The 19,638-nt window shown below is 39.1% G+C and overlaps 1 protein-coding gene across 2 annotated transcripts; it reads right to left on the bottom strand.

The window, feature by feature from the left end:
- Positions 1–9,254: 9,254 nt before the first annotated feature.
- On the bottom strand, positions 9,255–16,075 carry ankrd34c (ankyrin repeat domain 34C). 2 transcript variants are annotated; one of them, XM_037539759.1, is made up of 3 exons: positions 15,767–16,075; positions 14,860–15,192; positions 9,255–12,998 (listed from the first exon to the last, which is right to left on the bottom strand). In XM_037539759.1, the coding sequence occupies exon 3, from the start codon at positions 12,964–12,966 to the stop codon at positions 11,365–11,367; it is 1,602 nt and encodes a 533-aa protein (XP_037395656.1). In that variant the 5' UTR covers positions 12,967–12,998; positions 14,860–15,192; positions 15,767–16,075; the 3' UTR covers positions 9,255–11,364. The 2 variants fall into 2 exon arrangements, with proteins under 2 accessions (XP_037395656.1, XP_017566583.1); XM_017711094.2 differs by lacking the exon at positions 14,860–15,192 and having other exon boundaries at positions 15,767–16,074.
- Positions 16,076–19,638: the final 3,563 nt, after the last annotated feature.

Below are 19,638 nucleotides of genomic sequence, written 5' to 3'. Positions count from 1 at the left end.
TTATAACTAATTATACTGGTAAAGGCATAACACATTGTTTGCTACTTCCTGTACATCTGCCAGTAACATTAGTTTGCAATCATATTTGACATAAATGTGCAGGGTCAGCTCGTCCATTAGGTAAAATCCACAAGTGTCTGTCATGACGTTTCTGTTTGCCGGCTTTCTGCAAAGACAGCAAAATGTAGCTCGCATGATTAAAACACACGCTCGGACTGTTGTTCATGGCCGTGACTGTGAGGACACCGAGGTCTGGAGCTGCGTTTCTTGAGCTCCATCAGTCTCTAGTGTGTAGGCCCCCTTCTGGGCACAGTGGCGTCTTATACAGAGATAAACAGAGCGGGTGGTCAAGTCACAGCTGATCTGAGATCAATCAGTCACTGATTGTTTAGTCTCGTTTATCTTCATGTCATTAAACCTTCCTGAACAACCGAGGACCGTGTGCTCGGGTATGGGTATGTATATCTATGCTTGGCGCGAGCACACAGTCCTCAGTAGTTCAGGAGAATTTAATGACGTGGAAATAAATGAGACGAGTGACGTCATGAATGTACATGATGTGCCGTTTTAAACTCCTATAATTCGAGTTTAAAAGCTCTTAAAATATAACAGCAGTGTTAAAATGGTTTATGTTATTCAGTGTTCAGCGTTCAAATTGATTGTATTCCTCTTCTAAATTATGATTTTGCTCAAATGCTCCATATCAACCCACTCATTTTGGACTCGCTCAGGAGTGCCCCCTAGCGGTGGAAAAAGTGAAAGCTGCGTGTTGCCAAGCCTTGGGCTATGTCAAGCTGTTTTAGCCCAGTCATATGACAAGCCATTTTACCTTTTAAGCCTTTTTTTGATATCAGGAAGTCAGTTTACACATGTGAAAATGAATTCCTACTAGTCCAAACTCTGCTTCTATGAGTAAAAACATAATTCCAACTGGTCAAAATATAATTCTGATATTTAACTTTAACTAGTGAAATTTATATTTATATATTATATATTTATATAAGTACTATTTTTACCAGTCAAAACTGAATTACAGATCTCTTTAATGTAATTAGAGATATCAATATATTTATTAATAGTAACAATAAATATTACAGATCTACATTATGGAAATGTCACTCGTTGATAATTATGACTAGTCAAATTGGTGTTCTGACTAGTTTCTGACTAAATTCAGTTTCAAAATTATTTATTTCAAAATAAGATTCACTCATGTAAGTCAAGTTAACCTACTTTTACAATGTGGTGCAGTACAACTAGATCTAAAATATGGCCCAGATAACAAAATCACAAACTAAACTCTGCTTTATTTAAAATTTTGGGGGATAAAAATGCCATGGCTAGTAAAGCTACTTGCCACACCTGTTAGCTAGTTAGGCATGTGCAACAAAAATAACAAGTACAAAGCGTTATAGCATTGTAAGAACTCGAGTTCAAAATTAATTTTCACAAGCTCCACCGTCACCATGGCAACTCTTGCGTGACTTCATTGAAGCCAGCCATTGGCCACCAACCACTGTACCAAAAGCACCAAAGCACCAGTCTAGTTCTAGTAGCTGCTCAGTTTAAGCTACAGACTCTGTATTGTGTATTGTCATGTTCACTGTATTCAACCTTCACGTTAGCTGAGGTTTGGTAGAGACAGATTTTTATAACATATATTGTGGCATCAGAGTTCCTTCTATGGCCTATGTTCTTTCAGTAATCAGTGAGGACCAAGAAGAGAAAGAGAAAGAGAGAAAGAAACAACATAAAATCAATTAAACTATTACCTGATTCCTAACATTTTTATTGGACAATAAAGGTGTAAATGAATTATTAAATGGTTAATTAATTATTTTTAAACAGGGTAACTGGAGATGAATCGATTATGGAACATTAAAGCAGTTTATGGAATAATACAGGGATGGAAAAGGAATAAATGAAAGAAAAAGGTGTATCAGTTAATTTATTCACTACAAAGTTTTTTGCACAATAAAAAATATTTGCACTCATAAAAAAATTGTTCATAGTTCACCATAATGGCAAAAAAAAAAACAACAAATATTTTAGAAAGTGCTTGTTTTGAACATTAGCAGCTTCATAAACAATGTTAATGTCCTGAGCCCACCCAAATCCTTTGGGTTTGACTGATTGATTGTTTGCCTGCTGTTATCTCACAGCACTGTTAAGATAAATAAGACACACAGAGAGCAGATTAAACACAATCTTTAGTCATTTCATTCTAGTGTTTATTAAGTAATTTTTACACTTTTAGGTTTTATTTTCTGTTGGTTTGCCTACAACAGCCTACAACAAATATTACCTTCAGTGTTTGCTAGCTGGTAAACCTACCTGTCAAATTGCTTAAAGCTTAAGCTAATCTGAAATCAAACTTTTTATTTACCTTTTGTACCTTCTTAGTTCATGTCCCTGGTCATATTAAGAGATTTTGTTTTTCCACAATCCTTTTACTGTACGTACACATTCCTGAAGACTCTCTTCGAGGCTCCAGGCTCGAAGATTCAGCTACTGTCCTTTAATGTGCTATGAACCAGTCCGATGGCCTGATGCAGAAAGAACATAAAGTTAGTCAAGATACAAGTTTGTTCTGAGCACATTGGTTGTTTGGCTTGAGGCACAGCGTGAGAGCTTGTGCCCGAACCATGAGTCTCACGCCAAAGCCATGAGAGTTGGCAGTGCTGCCTTTTTTATGCCACTCCAGCAGCATGGTAAGTAGAACTGATAGACAACAAATGTAGAAAAAGTAAGCTTACTTAATGAAGTGGCCAGTCAGTGTAGTCAGACTATATGTCTTGTTTATTACAGTTGACAGGAAATTGGTGGGAAGTGGTTATGTCCTGGTGTGTAGGTTAAAATTATGTCTAAGGGTAAAATTATGTTGGTGTAGCCCATTTTCAGCATCTCACCTTGAGTCCCATAGGCCTGGGTCAGTAAAGGTGTCAGAGACTGCGGAAGAGAATAACAGTGGCGATTCTGGTTGAAGTATGTATGTTAAAATATGTTCCAAATGACTATAATACACAATTGCATCTGACAAAACGTACACTCTCAGAAACAAAGGTGTGAATCTGTCTCTGGGGCAGTAGCCCGCTTGTCACCGGGGTGATACCCTCAAGCATCTCAGCACCTTTAGTCAGGAACATAATTGTACCATAATCTAATGAAATTATATTTTCTAAGTTGTACTGACTCCACACATCCTGTCTCATCTCCAGGCTTTTTTTTTCATTGTTCTGTTTTAAAACATTAGGTTATGAAAAGGTATAAATATGTTCTTTTCCACTGGGAAAATCTTATTTAAGGTGCATACTTGTACCTTAAAGCCACTGTTGTACATTTGAGGGTACATTTACATTGATTGTATCTTGATGAATGGGAAATGTACCTGTGCAGTACTTTAAGTTCTAACAGTGTCCAAGAAGTGTTGCTGTACTTCATCATTACTTCTCAGTATTCTGGCTCAAGCTCCAAAGACTCTTAACAGCAGATCATTTGGAATTCCAAATGTATCTGTATATTTATCTACAATGAACGTTTAAATCAGCTGTTTTGCTCTATTTTGACCAAAACGTCATAGCAAACCTTTCAGTTCTAAGGTCAGCCTACAAAAATCAGCTAAAACCTTTGCTGCCTCATTATTTTTGCAATGAGCTGATGGTTATGTTTAGAAGGCGGGTGACCTGAAAGTTCTCAAAGTACCCAAGTACTTTATTTAGCTTAGCAATGATGGGAGATGGCTAGCACAGCTGCCAAGTCAACACTGACCTGTAATGACTTTTATTATTAGAAATGAATGCAAGTCTCCCGAGGGTGCACCTAATAAAGCTCTGCTCACCATTCCAGCACTTTACAGCTGGCATTCAGGTTTGAGGCTCAGCTGTGCCAAAACACTGGGCACAGATGATTAAGTAAAATTAATATTCCTTATCTGTGATAGCGCATTAACTGATATGTGAGAGTCCTTTGAAACGGACCAGCAGTATGCATGGTTACTCAGCCAGGACATTGGCAATAGACCATTAATGTAGTGAAATTTAAATTAGATGTAATGTAATGAGAGTGCTTTGTTTGAGCAATTTTTGCAGACTAATTGGTTCTGAATCTTGCAGAGAAATCTGCCTTCATGTCACATATCAGTATTTTCAACTGGGCTCATAAAAGTGGTGACTGCTCCTCTACTTGGCTGTCAGAGAATTCGTCTAGTTAAAAAAGACAGCCGATTCACACATGCGCACGGCAAAAGATATATCTGAAATCATCTCAACCCCTTTTCACAGTGGCCACTGAATGCAGTTTCTGCCTGTGTTGGAGGAGGTCCATCAGTTAAACTTTGTATACTCTCAGAAATAAAGGTACAAAACTGTCACTGGAGCAGGACCCATCTTGTCACTGGGGTGCTGCACCTCATCTCGTCTCCAGGCTTTTTACTTTATTGCTCTGTTTTAAAGTATTAGGTGATGAAAAGATACAAATATATGCTTTTCCACTGGAAAGATACACAGTTGGACCTTTCAACCATTGTTGTACCTTTGAGGTACATTTACATTGTTTGTAACTTGATGAATGAAAAATGTAAGAAGGTAAGAAGTCAGTATTTATTTAAAAAATATTTTAATGCTGCTTTTAGTGTGGAGGTTGTTCACTAATGTTTGATATCAATAAAGCTGCAGCTGTCTGTTTTATCATGGCATGGCCATCTTTGTGGAGAGGTGAGAATTCTCACCCTTTCAACTTTACCCCCATTGCTCACTAGCAGCCCAAAGCAAAGTTGCAGTATTTTACACACCGTGAGTCAGTGGTGTCCTAGTTGATCTGATCACAGAGTTATAGGGAAAAATCTTATATTTTATTGTATTTAAAACATGCCACTTCATTTCTATTCTGCAGAAAGAAGGGCCACAGAAAAACATTAGTTAATGTATCTGATATTTCTCATTATTTAACGTATTTCTAGACATTTTGTTGTAATATAGTAAAATTGTCTTATTCTATCATTTCTCCAAACAACTGGGATTATCTCTGTTACATCTTGAAACAAGCAAAAGTATCTGCTAAAATGATCTGTGCATTAAAATGACTTTTAATTGAATAAGTTTATGTTCTTACAATAATCTCATAATGAGAAATAGAAATATTGACCAGATGTTTTCATTTGTTGAGATCACTTTTGCAGCTGTATTTAGAACTGTATGTCTTTGTTTGGTTTACAGGCCACAACAGGTTATTCACAGGGAATGACGAGTCTCTTTCCAAACTGTTATAAAGACCCTTTCATATTTTTAAATTATTCCTCAGTAACTAATCATTCCTTTCAAGGGACCCGGCTGTTTCCGTTTCAGGCATTTATTCATTTATTGATTCTCTTTCTTAGAGATTAACAAAGATGAAGGACATAATTTCATACACACCAGAGTTCAAAAGCTTGGAATGACTTTTTAATACAACCCCATTTCCAAAAAAGTTGGGACACTGTGCAAAATGTAAATAAAAACAAAATGCAATGATTTGAAAAGAAATTTCATTGAAAACAGTACAAACAGAACAAATCAATTGTTGAAACTGAGACTTTTTGAAAAATATATGCCCATTTTGAATTTGATGTCAAAAACGCATTTTAAACAAGTTAGGACAGGGGCATGTTTACCACTGTGTTTTATCAGCTCTTCTTTTAACAACACTCTGTAAGGGTTTGAGAACTGAGGAGACCAACTGTTGTAGATTTGAAAGAAAAATACTTACTTGAAATAGGATTTCAGTTGCTCAACTGTTCAGGGTCTTCTTTGTCATATTTTTCATTTCATAATGCACCAAATGTTTTCAGTGGTGACAGGTCTAGACTGCAGGCAGGCCAGTTTAGCACCCAGATACATGTAGAATGCAGTTTTACATTGTCTTGCTGAAAAATGCAGATAAATGTAAAAATTATTGTAATACCATATATGTTGTAAACAATTTGTAGAAAGCAGTAAAAATTAAGAAATGTTTGATGTTATTAACATTTAGAAGGGAGTTAAAAATGAATATCCAGAATGTCTCATGTTGAAAAAAAAGCAACAAATCTTGTGACAAGAGTTGAATATAAATCATCTAAATTATACCACAACTTACATATTTACAACATAATAAATAATAGCGCCCAAAATTTTGAATTATGAATAAAATGACAAAATCTGAATTGTTATTGTCAAGATTGGCCCCTCCCCAATTTTCCATGTGCTTGTGTTTATCTTCTGGTCTTGTCCATGTGCTTTCTCTGTTTTGATTCTTCCCTGTCCTGCCCTCTTGTTTCTAGATTCTGCCCTGTCTTGTAAACCCTCTTATTAACCACCTGTGTCTCGTTAACCTGTTCCTGCATTTAAGCCCTGTGTTTTTCCCTAGTTGTTTGCTGGTCTTTGTATTGTATGTATTGTATTATTTGCATTGTTTTGTTCTACTGGCCTCTGTTGTTTGTTTAGTCTGTTTTCCTTTTTGTTATGTCTATTCTTCCATCTATCCGTGTTGGCTCTCTGACCCTGGACCGTTTTGACCCTGAATATGGATTTGCCCCTAATAAATCTTGTTTCTCTTCTCATATGTGTCTGCCTCATCATTGCCCCATGACATTACAATTATAAAGGTTATTAATAAACCACCGGTTTGCATTTTTGGCATCAAGTGTACTACATTTCAATCTATGCTGTAAATGTACAAATTTTATTCTTAAATAACAATCGATTAATAAGGGAGGTGACTTTTATATTATAAGGTACATCCTTAGGGACATTTTTATATTATTAGAGTGCTTGAAAAAGCACTCTATTTTTATCTCTCACACTTCTTATTCTTCTTCCACACTTTTCTGCGATTAATACAGAACCACTTAACGTACAGACTCCATTCAAACTGCGTTTCGAAGGTCTCGGCACTGTGACTTGTGCTATGTATTTTTGGAGTCGATCAGATTGGTAGTTTTTAATAAAATTAAGTTTAAAAATTAAAAAGCTCCCATAAGAATGAATGGCGGAATGTTCAGAACTTCAAATTCTAACTGATGATGTCACAGCAGGCCACTCAGTCTCACAGACACAGCTGATCACGCAGGGAATCTGCTTTAAAATCCTTCAACTTTCACCTAGAAACTCTATTGCAGTTTTAAATGGTAGAGAAACTTGTGCTTTCTGAAACCTCAAAATATCTCATCATTTTATCAATTAGCTTTAGAGTTATGAGCATTTGGCACTAGGCACATAAAACTACCCCTTTCACTCCCATGTAAATTTCTCAAAATCAGAATCTGCTTATTTCAAGATTTTCCCTGTGTTTAACTTGTCATAACTCAGAAATTTTCTTCTCAATACACACAACATTAGACCAAAATAATCCTCAAGGGGTCTTATCTCACAACATCTATCTGGTTAAGCGAAAGAGTAAACATTTCCCGAGTTATGACTGTCTGTTCAGAGGGTGCAAATCGGACTCAAACAATGCTTCTCCACTAAGAGCTGCATAATAACAGAGTGACAGTTAATTTGAATGACTCTCCCCTCCCCCCTCAAACACATACATCTCTCCCTCTCACACACACCACACAGACACATACCTAAGGAGGTGTTGTTCACCTACACAAAAACACACACAAACACACACACGCTTGCAGCTCTTATCAAGCACTCTTGCAATTCCTTCAGGAAATGCACATCTAGTTTTTATTATTATGACACAGTGTCAGATTTGTAGCTGTTTTACTTGAGGTCCAAGGTCAGTCTCGTTTGCTTTGTTGTTTTATTATGCTTCTTTTGAGGTTCTGGTGTAATAGAATCTAGCAACAATGAGAGAACATTATAATCCATGTTTAATTCGCTGTGTCATCACATACCACTGACAGCTATAGCATTTGACATTTCTGTCAAACAGGGCACTCTTTGTTGTATTTGGATTCAGAAAAAAGAGACAAAGGAAAAAATGTTGCAGACATTTATTCAAAATATACAGAGTACTACATACAAAAATACTATGCATCATACAATGTAAACATCGGCCTCACAATCAATGGCATGTTTCACAGTTTCATGTATGTGGTAACCGTGTTTGTATCCATGTGCTCACATAGACTTAATAACTAACATGAACTAAAGTTAAGAGTTACATTTCTCTGTGAACAGCGATGCCTTTCAGAGTTGCAAATGTTTACAGCCATCTGTTATCTGTAACACATCATCAGTGGCCATATATTCTCTCATTTGAACCTATAAGCATCTATATAAGTAAATCTCCTTTTTTTGCTGATATATTTCATTTCTTTTCACATTTAAAAACCCCAATTCCAGATCTAAAGTTTACAAAGATAAAACTCTATAAAGCAAGATTAACTCAGTTCTACTCAGTTTATGCAATTTTCATTTTGATCATTTTAGAAACCTTGTTTGTTTGTAGTAAAAAATGTACACTACCATTCAAAAGTTTGGAATCACTTGTTACACTAATATTTTGGGTTACTTTATATACTGTAATATCATACACAACATGGATTGAAATGTTCTAAAAGAGACACCAAAAGCTGTTTTTATTTTATTAAATATTTCAATGATTTCTAGTAAATATACAACTTGAAAAAGTGTTACTTTAAAGGTTCTTTCACAAAGGATATACTTATATATATAGAACCATCACAACTCAAAGAAGTATTTGAAGGCTTAATTGGCTCTTAGCGTGGTTAAATGGTTCTTCTCCACGATGGAGAATCTGTTTTATATGGTTCTGTAAAGACACTTATAAAAAGTGCTCCACTATTGTTACAAACCATTGAACCTTTTTTTGGTATTATACAGAACCCATTTTGCTCATGCTAAATATTTCAAATTCTGTAGTTTAATTATTTACTTCAGAATTTAATTCTTGTCAAGTTATTCACCCTAGATTTGTTCACTAATTCTTTTTAGTGACTTAATCTTGTTATTACTTAATATTTTAATACAACTTAATGTTATTCAGCTTTCTCAGTCGTTATAGAATAAACTACAGCTTATTATTATTTATTACATATAGCTAACATTTGTCCACAGCTTCACATGTTACAGTTGTGTGCAAAAGTTAGAACACCCTGATCAAATTACATTTTGTTGACTTTCTAAGTGAAAATAAGTTAACACATGAGAAAACAAATTTAAATATGGCATTTTTCTGCTAATTGTAGTGTACAGTTTCTGTTTATTTGCTGGCTAAGACATAAATAATAAAATGTGCCATCTGCACAGATCACATTTTGTGTTTTTTTCTTTTAGGTTCAGCAAATAAAAAGTAATTGTGCATTAATTGTGCATTAAAATTAAAGCATGATCTCTATAGAGGATGTTTTAACTTATTTTCACTTCAACAAAACATTTTGAATGACCAAGGGTGCAAACTTATGCATTTGATCGTAGATGTTTAAAAGACATTGATTCCAATCTTTTGAACAGTAGCGTGAGAATAAATGGGCTGAATTGTACTCGGAAATTGAGGAGCACTGATCTGATTGCTTTTTCAATCCAGATTTTTCAAAACTTTTGAGTGTTTTCAATACACAAAGAGTTAGCCAGCTAACTCTCACGATACACAACATTTATTCCAATACCAGCCCTAAAACAACTCAGGAACTAAGTCAGTGGAGCAGCTACGAGACATTATAGCAGCAAGTGAACTAAAGCACTTTGCAATTGCACAAAAAAGTTACATGGGCACATCTGTTCTATCATATTACGTTGGCTGACAAAAGGGATTAAATTTACATGGACGTTCTGTACAGAAGTACTTCTCAGCACCAGTCTTGTGGGACCTCTTGACAATGCAACTTTGTCTTCTTGCTGCTTTACCACACCTGATTGAGCTTGTGAAGGGCTTGATAATTAGCTGATGAGTAGAATCAGGTGTGATTGAAGAGCAGGAAAAACGCTGCTGTAGGAGTCCCCCAGCACAGGCCTTGAGAGCCACTACTATACAGTGATCATTGGCATCAAATGGCATGTTTCGCTACAGACTTGGATCATATAACAAATATACTATGGCCTTCTATACTATATATGTCTTTTATGTTCAGCAAGTTTCTCTAGGATTGTGTTTCATAGCTCCAGTAACTTGGGAGCTGCTGTGGGACAGAAAGATTTTTCCCCTCCTCCAAAGGCACTATATACTAATTAGCTACAACATTCAATTTTTCACACAAGAGTTATGGAACTCCTTATGAAATAAAACAACATACTATATTTGTGAAGACAAAAGGTTCCACAAGTCAACTTACTGACTTCACGGACGAGCCATCCTTGCATTAAGGAGTAAGTCGTGATGTTGCATGTATTATTGCACCCAATGCTTGATTTCTGTCACTTCCAAGACAGATTCAGCGATTGTTATCTCAATTATGGTCAATTTCTCATCATGGTCTTGTCCAAATGACAACACTTTGTACATATTTATAATGAATGTCTTTCTTTATCACATGCCTGCACAATAGTGATGTTAGTGGTCAGCAGCAATTTGTTCTACTATTTTCAATTTAATTTGTTCAAAGAACTTGCAACTTTGTCACTAGAAGCCAACAGGATTCTCTGCTTTAAAGGGCATTATGTGGTGACCTCTCTGCTGTGTCTGACAGTCTACTTTCACAATTGCCCTCCTCTGCTGCCTTTAATAAGTCTCACACAGAGTCGTCTAGACTTTGAAGTCTTGACAGAAGATTCTGTCTCTGCTTTTGTTTACAGGCGAAGAGTCGTCTCCCAGAAGCAGCAGTAGTCGAGCTGTCGGACTCAATCACTGTGAGCATGTGTATAATCTCACCTGCTCTCTAAAAGACCAATTCAGTGTTTTTGGCAAACTGCAAATTGAAAACGTCTTTGTTGTTGAAGAATTGGTATTTGTGGTTGAACACATTTGAATGCATTGTAAGGTGATTTGAATGCATTATGAAGTGATCTGAATGCACTGTAAAGGACAGCAGGCATTTCTAAATTCTGTGAAAAATTGGAAAATGACAAAAATGGAGAGACATGTTTTTGCTCCCACAGCCACAGCATGAATGTGGAAAACTGCATACATGGAATGTCTCTGCTTATGAGGACATTTTCTGAAATATTTTAATGTGAGAATTAAACTTGTGTATATTGAACTTGTTACATTGTTGAATGAGATTATGACATTTCTTCCTGTTCTTTTTCTAATTCAGTGGTAAGTTATGACTGGCACATCTGACTCTCCTTTGTGCATGGAGGGTCTCTATGCTTGAATGTAATGGCTACAATCAATTGTAACTACTTCTGAACACAATTATGGGTACTATTTCCACATGTCTGATCACTGACTTGCTTTTCTTAATGTGGGAGTTGCTACATCTGCATGTGCTGATTCCCATCACTGATGGCTGAGCTCCTCGAAGTCTGAAAGCTGCTTCATCTGCTCCACTTGCATAGAGTGCCTTCTAACCAGTTTCTTCTTCATCCTGAGATTGCCTCTCTTTGGTGAGTTTGGTGCTACAGGAGCTATGGAACGAAATCCTGCTGCGAGTGGGGATGAGGGCTTGCTGCTGGCACCTATGTCAGGGATAGGGGGGTTAGGGTTGACATTAAGGGGGGGCAGGTGGCCAGGGCGAGTGTGGGAGATGTAGTCCAGCAGCAGAGTCCCTGACCCACGCCGCTCCAGTAGCCCCGGTGCTCGCCGTCTTGCCGTGCTTGGAGAGGAAGTGCTGGTGTTGCTATCCAGGGACTCACGTGAACCTGTAAGCATAGCCAGTGGTGAAGTGTTGAGCTTTCTCCTCTCCAGGGGGATCTTGGGGGAGTCCAGCATTCCAGACTCTGAGTACAGCTGGGAGTCTGAGTCATACTGGTCATTTCCTAGTCTCCTCCGGTGCACTGTGTCTCTGAGGCCAATTGGCCCAGTGGTTCCCACAGAACCCTCTTGCTCAGTTGGGACTGTGCTACGGCGTGCCAGTTGCTGATGTTGTCCTAGAGATCTATCGTAAGAGACCTTGGAAGATGGAGGGAGGGATGAAGTAGGGGAGATTTTGGTGGACTGATCACCCACTAAGGGGAACATGATCTCTTTTCCATCCACACTGTTGTGCCGAGACAGAGGGGCTCTCTTGGACAGAGTCAGTCCATTGACACCAGTGACGACATCCTCATCACTGTTGGCTCTCTTACTCTCCTCTTGGGTGGCAGCCAGCACAGACGGTGCAATCAGCCCCCAGGGCTCGGACTGCAGGCGCTTCAACTGTGGGAGGCGAGCTCGCTTGGGGTTCACAGGTTTCCGTGTAGGAGAAGTAGGCCCATTGGGAAGCTTGGAGGCTGTGCTGGAGGATGACTTCCACTTGCTTTGAAAATTAAAGACAGTGTCTTTTTCCTCTGTTTCCTCTTCTTTGCTGGGGGTCAGAGAGGTGTGAAGGTTGATGTCTGAAGGTGAGGCACATGGGACAGGAGAGCATCTTTCGTCCAGTTCTGGGGAGGGGGGAACATTCAGGTACTGTTTGGTGGTTTTGGTGCCCGAGGGTGACTTGTCTGTGGTGATAATAATGACTTCCTTGCCCTTAGCTTTACAGGCATCCAGAAGCACTTTGAGGGTTTCTTTGTCATCTGCATTGACAGCGTAGACCAAGGCAGATGATCCACTGCGGTCCTCCAGGCTGGGATCTGCCCCATTGGTCAGGAGAAGAGACACCACCTCATGTCCGGCCCTTTGACTACAGGCATGCATGAGCGCTGTCCTGCCTGCCTTGTCCTGAATGTTGGGGTCAGCCTTGTTGTCCAGAAGGTACTTGACCAGCTTGGCTTTGCTGACACTCTGTGGGTCAGAGTGTTTGGACATACAGGCCACCATGAGGGGTGTTTCCCCACGGTCATTACTCTCATTTATGTAAGCTCCCCCTTCTAGCAGGAGCCTTGTGAGTCGTAGACGCCGGAGCCAAACTGCCTTGAGCAAGGAGTTCCCATCCGTCCGCAGCTCCAGGATATCAGCCATCACCCCAGACTGGCCACAATTCAGCCTCAGTCCTGCAAGGCAGTCACAGATGACTACTTAAAGGATTGGTACACAATTTTCAGCTTACCCCAGATAGTCAATCAGTCAAGACATGTTCATGTACACATTTTGGTTCTTTAGTTTAGCGCTGGAGCTACAAGACTAATGTTGCTAACAAACACTAGTCAATAGTGAAGTGCTATTAAACACAAGTCAATAGTCACCCACATCTTCTCCACAGATATATCATGAACTGCTCTCAACCCTTTCAGATGCCATTTAGGTTTGCATTAAGGACCTACATCCATTTTGGACAACAGATGTTGAACTCCCTCACAGAATCTGACACCCCTATGAGTGCGTGCATGTCATACAGGCACATGGACACTAGGCTACATTCAAAATTTCTATTGTTTCTTTTATAAATACATGTCTTGATTTCAAAAAGTAAGATGTTTATTTATTAAAAGAAGTGACAGAAACGAAAGACATAATCTGAAAAAGGAAGTAATCTTGTTGACTTTTTGCAAATTTTGCATTCACTGAACTTCAAATAATCCGTTAACAGAATGTAAATCACAGATTGTCGCTCTGTTCATTTACTATTAGAAACTCTAAATTTCAAGGCAGCCATTTACTTTTCAAAGTTAAAACGTCGAGTCATTTTTACTGTGTCCTAAAACACACAAAGACTGTGTGACATTAATAAAGACCTGGATGTAGTAATAGTCGGCTGAGAGACGTTTTGGGGGTGCAAATTACAGAAAAGATTTGGGTGTCTACTGACTTGTAGTATTTGTTAGCAATGCTAGCCTCATAGCTCAAGTGCTAAACTGAAGAAGAAGAATTTGGACACCAAACATGTATTGACTGACCGACTACATGTGGGAGACTACATAAGTGGAAAACTGTGAGAAATGAGATTTTTCACAGAACTATTTCTTTAAATTTCCCAAAATCTACCACTCACTTCATCATCTAAAATATAGCTGATGGCAAAAGGTTATGTGAAATAAAATAAAACAATAATGATAAAAATAGATGCCTCAAAGAGATTTTTGGGCAATGCCATAGAAGAACCACTTTTGGTTCCCTATGTTTGAAAAAAAAATAGCGTGAAGAACCTTTAAAAGCTTTAAAGAATCCTCACCTAATGGAAAGATTGTGTACCAATTTAGGGCCTTCCTAAAACATTTATTTTATATGTAGGTTCATTACATTTTTCTTCTAGCTCTCATGTCTCATTTGCAAAAATGTTTATTAAAACTGCTTCTCCTGTGGCACTGCTTTTAAAAGAGTCTGGGCTAAATGTGCTGCTGATATCACCTAAGAAAATAAGACAAATGTGGCAATCATCAGCTTGTGCTCTTCAAGGACCACCAGGTGGCAGCCTAAATGCGCAGGAATGACTTATTAAGTAAAAGGACATTGCCTTGTCAGACAGCTCAGGTGTGGAAGGAGCTGATTGAGACGCCTGACTTAAAATAAGAGAGTAAACAAGCCAGGTACACTCACACTGAAAACAGACGATGCTATTACCTTCTTTGGGCTTCTGAACCGCTGTTTATCTGCGTTTACAGGCGAACAGCCTATGATTTTCTATTGTCTCTGATATATAACGTCCAGTGTCAGCTCTAATTATGTATTACAAAGTATGTTACATACATTTACCCGTCAAAAAGGCTGAAATGTGTGTAAAATATCCTTAAAATATGTGTTTGACGTACAATATCGCCTCTTTTATGGATTCATCCACTCGCTGTACATTAACTTTAGCACTGTACTCAAATATACAGCATAAAATGAGCATATTAAGATAATGTAAGGGTTCAGGTGCACGCAAAGTCATTCAGAATGGGTTGATGTGAGATTCTCCGTTCTAGATAAACTTACCGAGTCAGTACCGATCACAGTGGTGGGGATAGGAAGCAGATGTCTGAGCATGAAACGCCTCTAAAGGCTTGTTTTCTGAGCGCATTCGAGGAATGAAAAGATAATTGCAGCTGACAAAGTGATGAAAAACGGACGAGGCGAACCGGCCTGTGTGACTCCGCTGAGCTGCTCTTCTACAGTGTCAGCGGTGTGACAGGAGAGCGTGTCACTGTCCGCGGTGCTGATCGCCGCGCGTTCGAAGTGGACGAAGCGCGCTCCATAATGGCAGCACAGCTTTCTTTCCTTCTCCTTCACTCCTCTTCATTTCTCTGACGGAGTCGCGTTACTTCCCTGCTAGAGAAAAACAGCACAGACCCGCGTCAGTGGTCACCAGTAAAGCCAGATCATCGCCGCTGTGGGAACAAAATCTCGAAACTTTACGGAAGAAGAAAAAAAAACGTTTTTAACTTTTAATGGAAGTTAATAGAGACACGATTCGCCGTGGATTCCGATGGTGATTTTGAATTAGGTCAAAAATGCAGAGACGACGTCCCAACAGCAATAACATGTTGTGTTCTGGGTGCTGGAATAACGGTCAGCAGCAATGGTCACCACCAAAACCAGCATATGTTATGTTTTGGATGCTGGTATTGTCGTCAACCAGCAAAACCATGCAGGGTGACCAGCTGAGACTAGTGTGCTGCTTGTTCGGTTTGGTTTAAACACCATCCCAGTGTCTTCTGCCTGCTTTCAGTTCACACATACCTGCGTCTCGACCACCTACCATGAAGTTCACCCGAAGACTACATTTCTAAAGACGTGACACTATGGAAGGCACCCAGCGCGCGCACAGAGAACGACCGCGAGAAACAGCCAAGTGTGCCTCCGTTTGCGACTTGGTCGTGTGGGCGGTGCGGAGCTGCCTTACCTGGCGTGGAGAGGGCTTTGTCATGGCAGGATGAATCCAAACGCCGCGTCTCTGAAATGCGCTCCTGTGTTCTTCAGGAACTGTGAGGCAGCGTGTTCATCCTCGCAGAGCCCGCGGTCGCTGCGCACGGCCCCGGTAGAGCTGTCCTATTTTAGCTGCATGGAAGCACCATGGCGCACCAGCAGCGCCGCGCTGGAGATCAGTCCAGTCGCTCACATTCCTCTTTGCGCACTCAAGAACCACAGCGAGACGCTGAGGTTATAAATAACTTCCCTCTCGCGCACTCTCTCTCTCTCTCTCTCTCTCTCTCTCTCCCTTTCTCTCTCTCTGCCTTTCTCTCTTTTTTTTCCTCGGTGAATGGAACGTGCATCTGATTGACGTCAGAATCCACAAAAATAAATCGCGTCTGCTGAGAGCCTCTGTTTTTTTTCTTTTTTCTATGACGAGAGCACAAACAAACAAATATTTTTCTCTTGCCACTTGAACGAAAAGTTTTTTTCCCAGTTTATCGGCATCTGATGTTGTTTTGTAGCCCGGTGTTGAGCTTTAGGAGGCGTCTTTTATGAACCTTGCTACAGGTTTATCAATGCTAGAACAACCAGAATAATTTTCAATATCAGCTTGAATTTAGTCACGTTGATGTTGGTCCACTATGGTATGATCAGAGCGCACAGCAGTGATATCAGGGTTGTATCATCTTGTTTATTTGAGTCCAGCCAGAGCTGAACAAGTCCTAACAGTGTTCACATTCACTGATAGTGTGTTCTGGCATCTGAGAGTGCTTTGCTGTGAGGAAAAAGGTTTTCATGTATTTCATGTCTCTGCATGGTGAAATGGCTCTTCTGATTGATAGCTCCTTTGAAAAGTGTTCTATATAGCACCAAAAAGAGTTACTCAGTACAACTTTAAAATATATCAATGCAATGGAATATGGTAGAATTAGTTTCCCTAACTAATGGCACTAAAGACTCCCTTGAGGGCACCACCCTGGTGACTTTAGGGGTACCATCTCAAAGACAGTTTAGTACCTTTTTTCTGAGAGGGTACATTGGTTAATTAAAGAGGGAATTCAGCTGTTTTCCAAACTTCTAAGATGATTAAGTGGGTAAGATGTAAACAAAGTCATTCAAAGGGATTTGGTGTGAAATGCTCAGGTCTAGAGAAACTTACTGAATCTGAATTGTTCACTGTGCATTCTCATAAATAAAGGTATGAAACTGTAACTGGGGCAGTGCCTTTCTTATCAGTGGAGTGGAACCCTCAAGGATACATCTCACTACCTTTAGCCAGGGAATGTAATTGTACTATAAGACTATAATAATCCATTGAAATATATTTTCTAAGTTGTATTGACTCCGTCTCATCTCCAGGCTTTTTATTTTATTGTTCTGTTTTAAAACATTAGGTTATGAAAAGGTACAAACATGTACTTTTACACTGGGAAAACCTTATTTAAGATACACAATTGGACCTCACAACCACTTTTGTACCTTTGAGGGCACATTTACAGCGTTTGTACCTTGATGAACGAAAAATGTACTTGCACAGTACCTTTATTTTAAATCCATTCATGCTGAAGTAATGAGCAGCAAAACAAACAACAAAAACATTTGTTTTTTATTTACAACTATTCTACCATTACCAACATTACATATAAAAACTCCAACATGTATGTTCATTCATCATTTTGGATATTAAATAAAATATTTTTAAAAAGTTTAAAAAGAGTGCTTCGAGTGATATGAAAGAACCACTTTTGGTTCCCAAACAGAATTATTATTAAAATTAGATTTGTGAGTGTGAAGAACCTTTACAAAATGTAAAAGTTCTATACCAATTTTAGGGTTCTTTTCAACTGCTCAGAACCTTTACAACCTTTACATTTGATGGGGCTTCATTAAACTTTGACAAAAGTTCTTCACTCTCACAAATCTCTTTTTCAAACAAGGCTCTCCAAAGAACCCATCCATCCTTTAATTATTAGAGAGTACAATGCACTGTTTCACATCAGACCACTCTGAATGACTTCTTAGTGCTTGAATTATGCAAAAATGGCAGTGACAAATCAGTGTCCACTTGGCCACAAATGATTTTACTAAGAGACAGTTTCCTGGACAGAAATTAGGCCTGGGGCTTAACTACACACCATTTTGAGTGGAGGCTTGTTCCACGGAAGGGTAAATATAGTCCGTAGCTGGGCTTCCCTGTCTGGAAAAGCAGCCTTAAGAATGTAGTCAATGTTGCAAATTTTACTCTGTACACTTTAACCAATGAATCTCCCAGGCTTGAGCTGAATTTGGGCTCTGGATATTGCTGTGCAAAGGCCTGAACCATAGACAGACCATCTGAACATCATGCACTATGCACCTTATTTCAATGTTCCCACAAAAGAGTCCCATAAGGCTGGTTGCTTAGAGCCAGGATGGAGCGAATGCACTTTCTCTTGTTAGTGAAGGCAGCCTAAAAGGATGTATACATGAGTCAGTGACCTGGACCTGGACTCCCTCAGGCAGCAGGCAGCATCTTCTGGTGTGTCTTGAAAGCAAACATAAAGCCATGATGTGAGTTTTCTGCCTTTACACAGGCAGGACTCACTTAACTGTCTAAACAGCTTTCAACAGGTGTTTGCCAAACACTGCAGCGTGTAGCTCACTGATCAATATTTTTAAAGGTGCAGAGTTTTATTGAGGTTGCTTTAAGCATGAAGAAGAAGGCATCCTCATGCTTTTGAGTGTGCTTATGTAATTATGTGGCGATAACCTGTGCCAGCCATTGCTGCCATATACAGGCTAATAGGGACACTTCTATTTTTAGGTTGCTATGAGACAGCAGAGAAGCATATTCTGATGAGCAGTTCTGGTGGGAGTGCAGGTACTCGGCAAAATAGAATCTTCTTTTTTCCTCCTCGCTCTCACAATAAAGCTGAGTAGAAAAAGAAGCATTTACTGCATCAATGACCTACTTTCACCATCATGTTTTCAATATAGGTCAAACGCCACAGCCTATATTTACCATGCAGCACTTGTGACGTGACCCCTAGTCTTCTCTCCATGGCACATCAAAGCCACTTATACCTCTCACACACGGCTTCACCAACTTTTAGCGACCGATGACACATTGCCCCTCATGAACGTGCTGCTATTTGCTCAGCCGCCACGGCTCAGGGAGAATGCAGTTATGGAGCAGCAGGAAGTCGCTTGCCTTCACGTTTGTGTTCATTCTGCTGCCTAACCGTGTCATTAGGAGATCTCTCTAGCCACATTACCATGCTTCATTGATCTTTATGTAAAGATAAAAGACGTGAGAGGGGCGAACATGGACAGGAACCACTGAGAGACATGATTCCTCTGATTGCTTTCTGATAAAGGAAAAAAAAAGGGAAGAAAGAGATTCAGCATATAGCGGCACGTTCTCATGATGAGTGTTGTTAAGAAACCAGACTAAGGGTGGGTGGTGGCGTGGAAACAAGGCAGCTGCAAGAAAATCCATGTTGGCTTCTCTTTTTTCCTCCTCATTCTATCATCACAAATGAAAATAAGGACATCTCTCCATCCTTGAACAAACGAGTATAGTACTGTGCAAAAGACACCAGACTTTCATGCATTTGATTTCCAGTCAAAATGGCCATTAACTATGTGTTCTTATTTTTTAACATTACAAAAAAAGCAGAAAGCATTTTCAGGATATAGTGTGTCAGTTTAGTTTACAGCGTCTGTCCTTTTTGAGAGACCTGCTTTCAGTTTTTCAAAGAAATCCATAGGAATATTTTTCCACTCTTCTTGTTTTATACGACTCTTAAGCTCTAACTTAGATGTTAGTTGCCTTTTCTGCTTTTCATGATCAAAGTAATTACAAATTTAGATGAATCAGTC

The sequence above is a fragment of the Pygocentrus nattereri genome, chromosome 7 (assembly GCF_015220715.1).
Source record: "Pygocentrus nattereri isolate fPygNat1 chromosome 7, fPygNat1.pri, whole genome shotgun sequence".
Lineage (NCBI taxonomy): Eukaryota > Metazoa > Chordata > Actinopteri > Characiformes > Serrasalmidae > Pygocentrus > Pygocentrus nattereri.
This window is presented reverse-complemented; position numbering and strand designations above follow the sequence as displayed.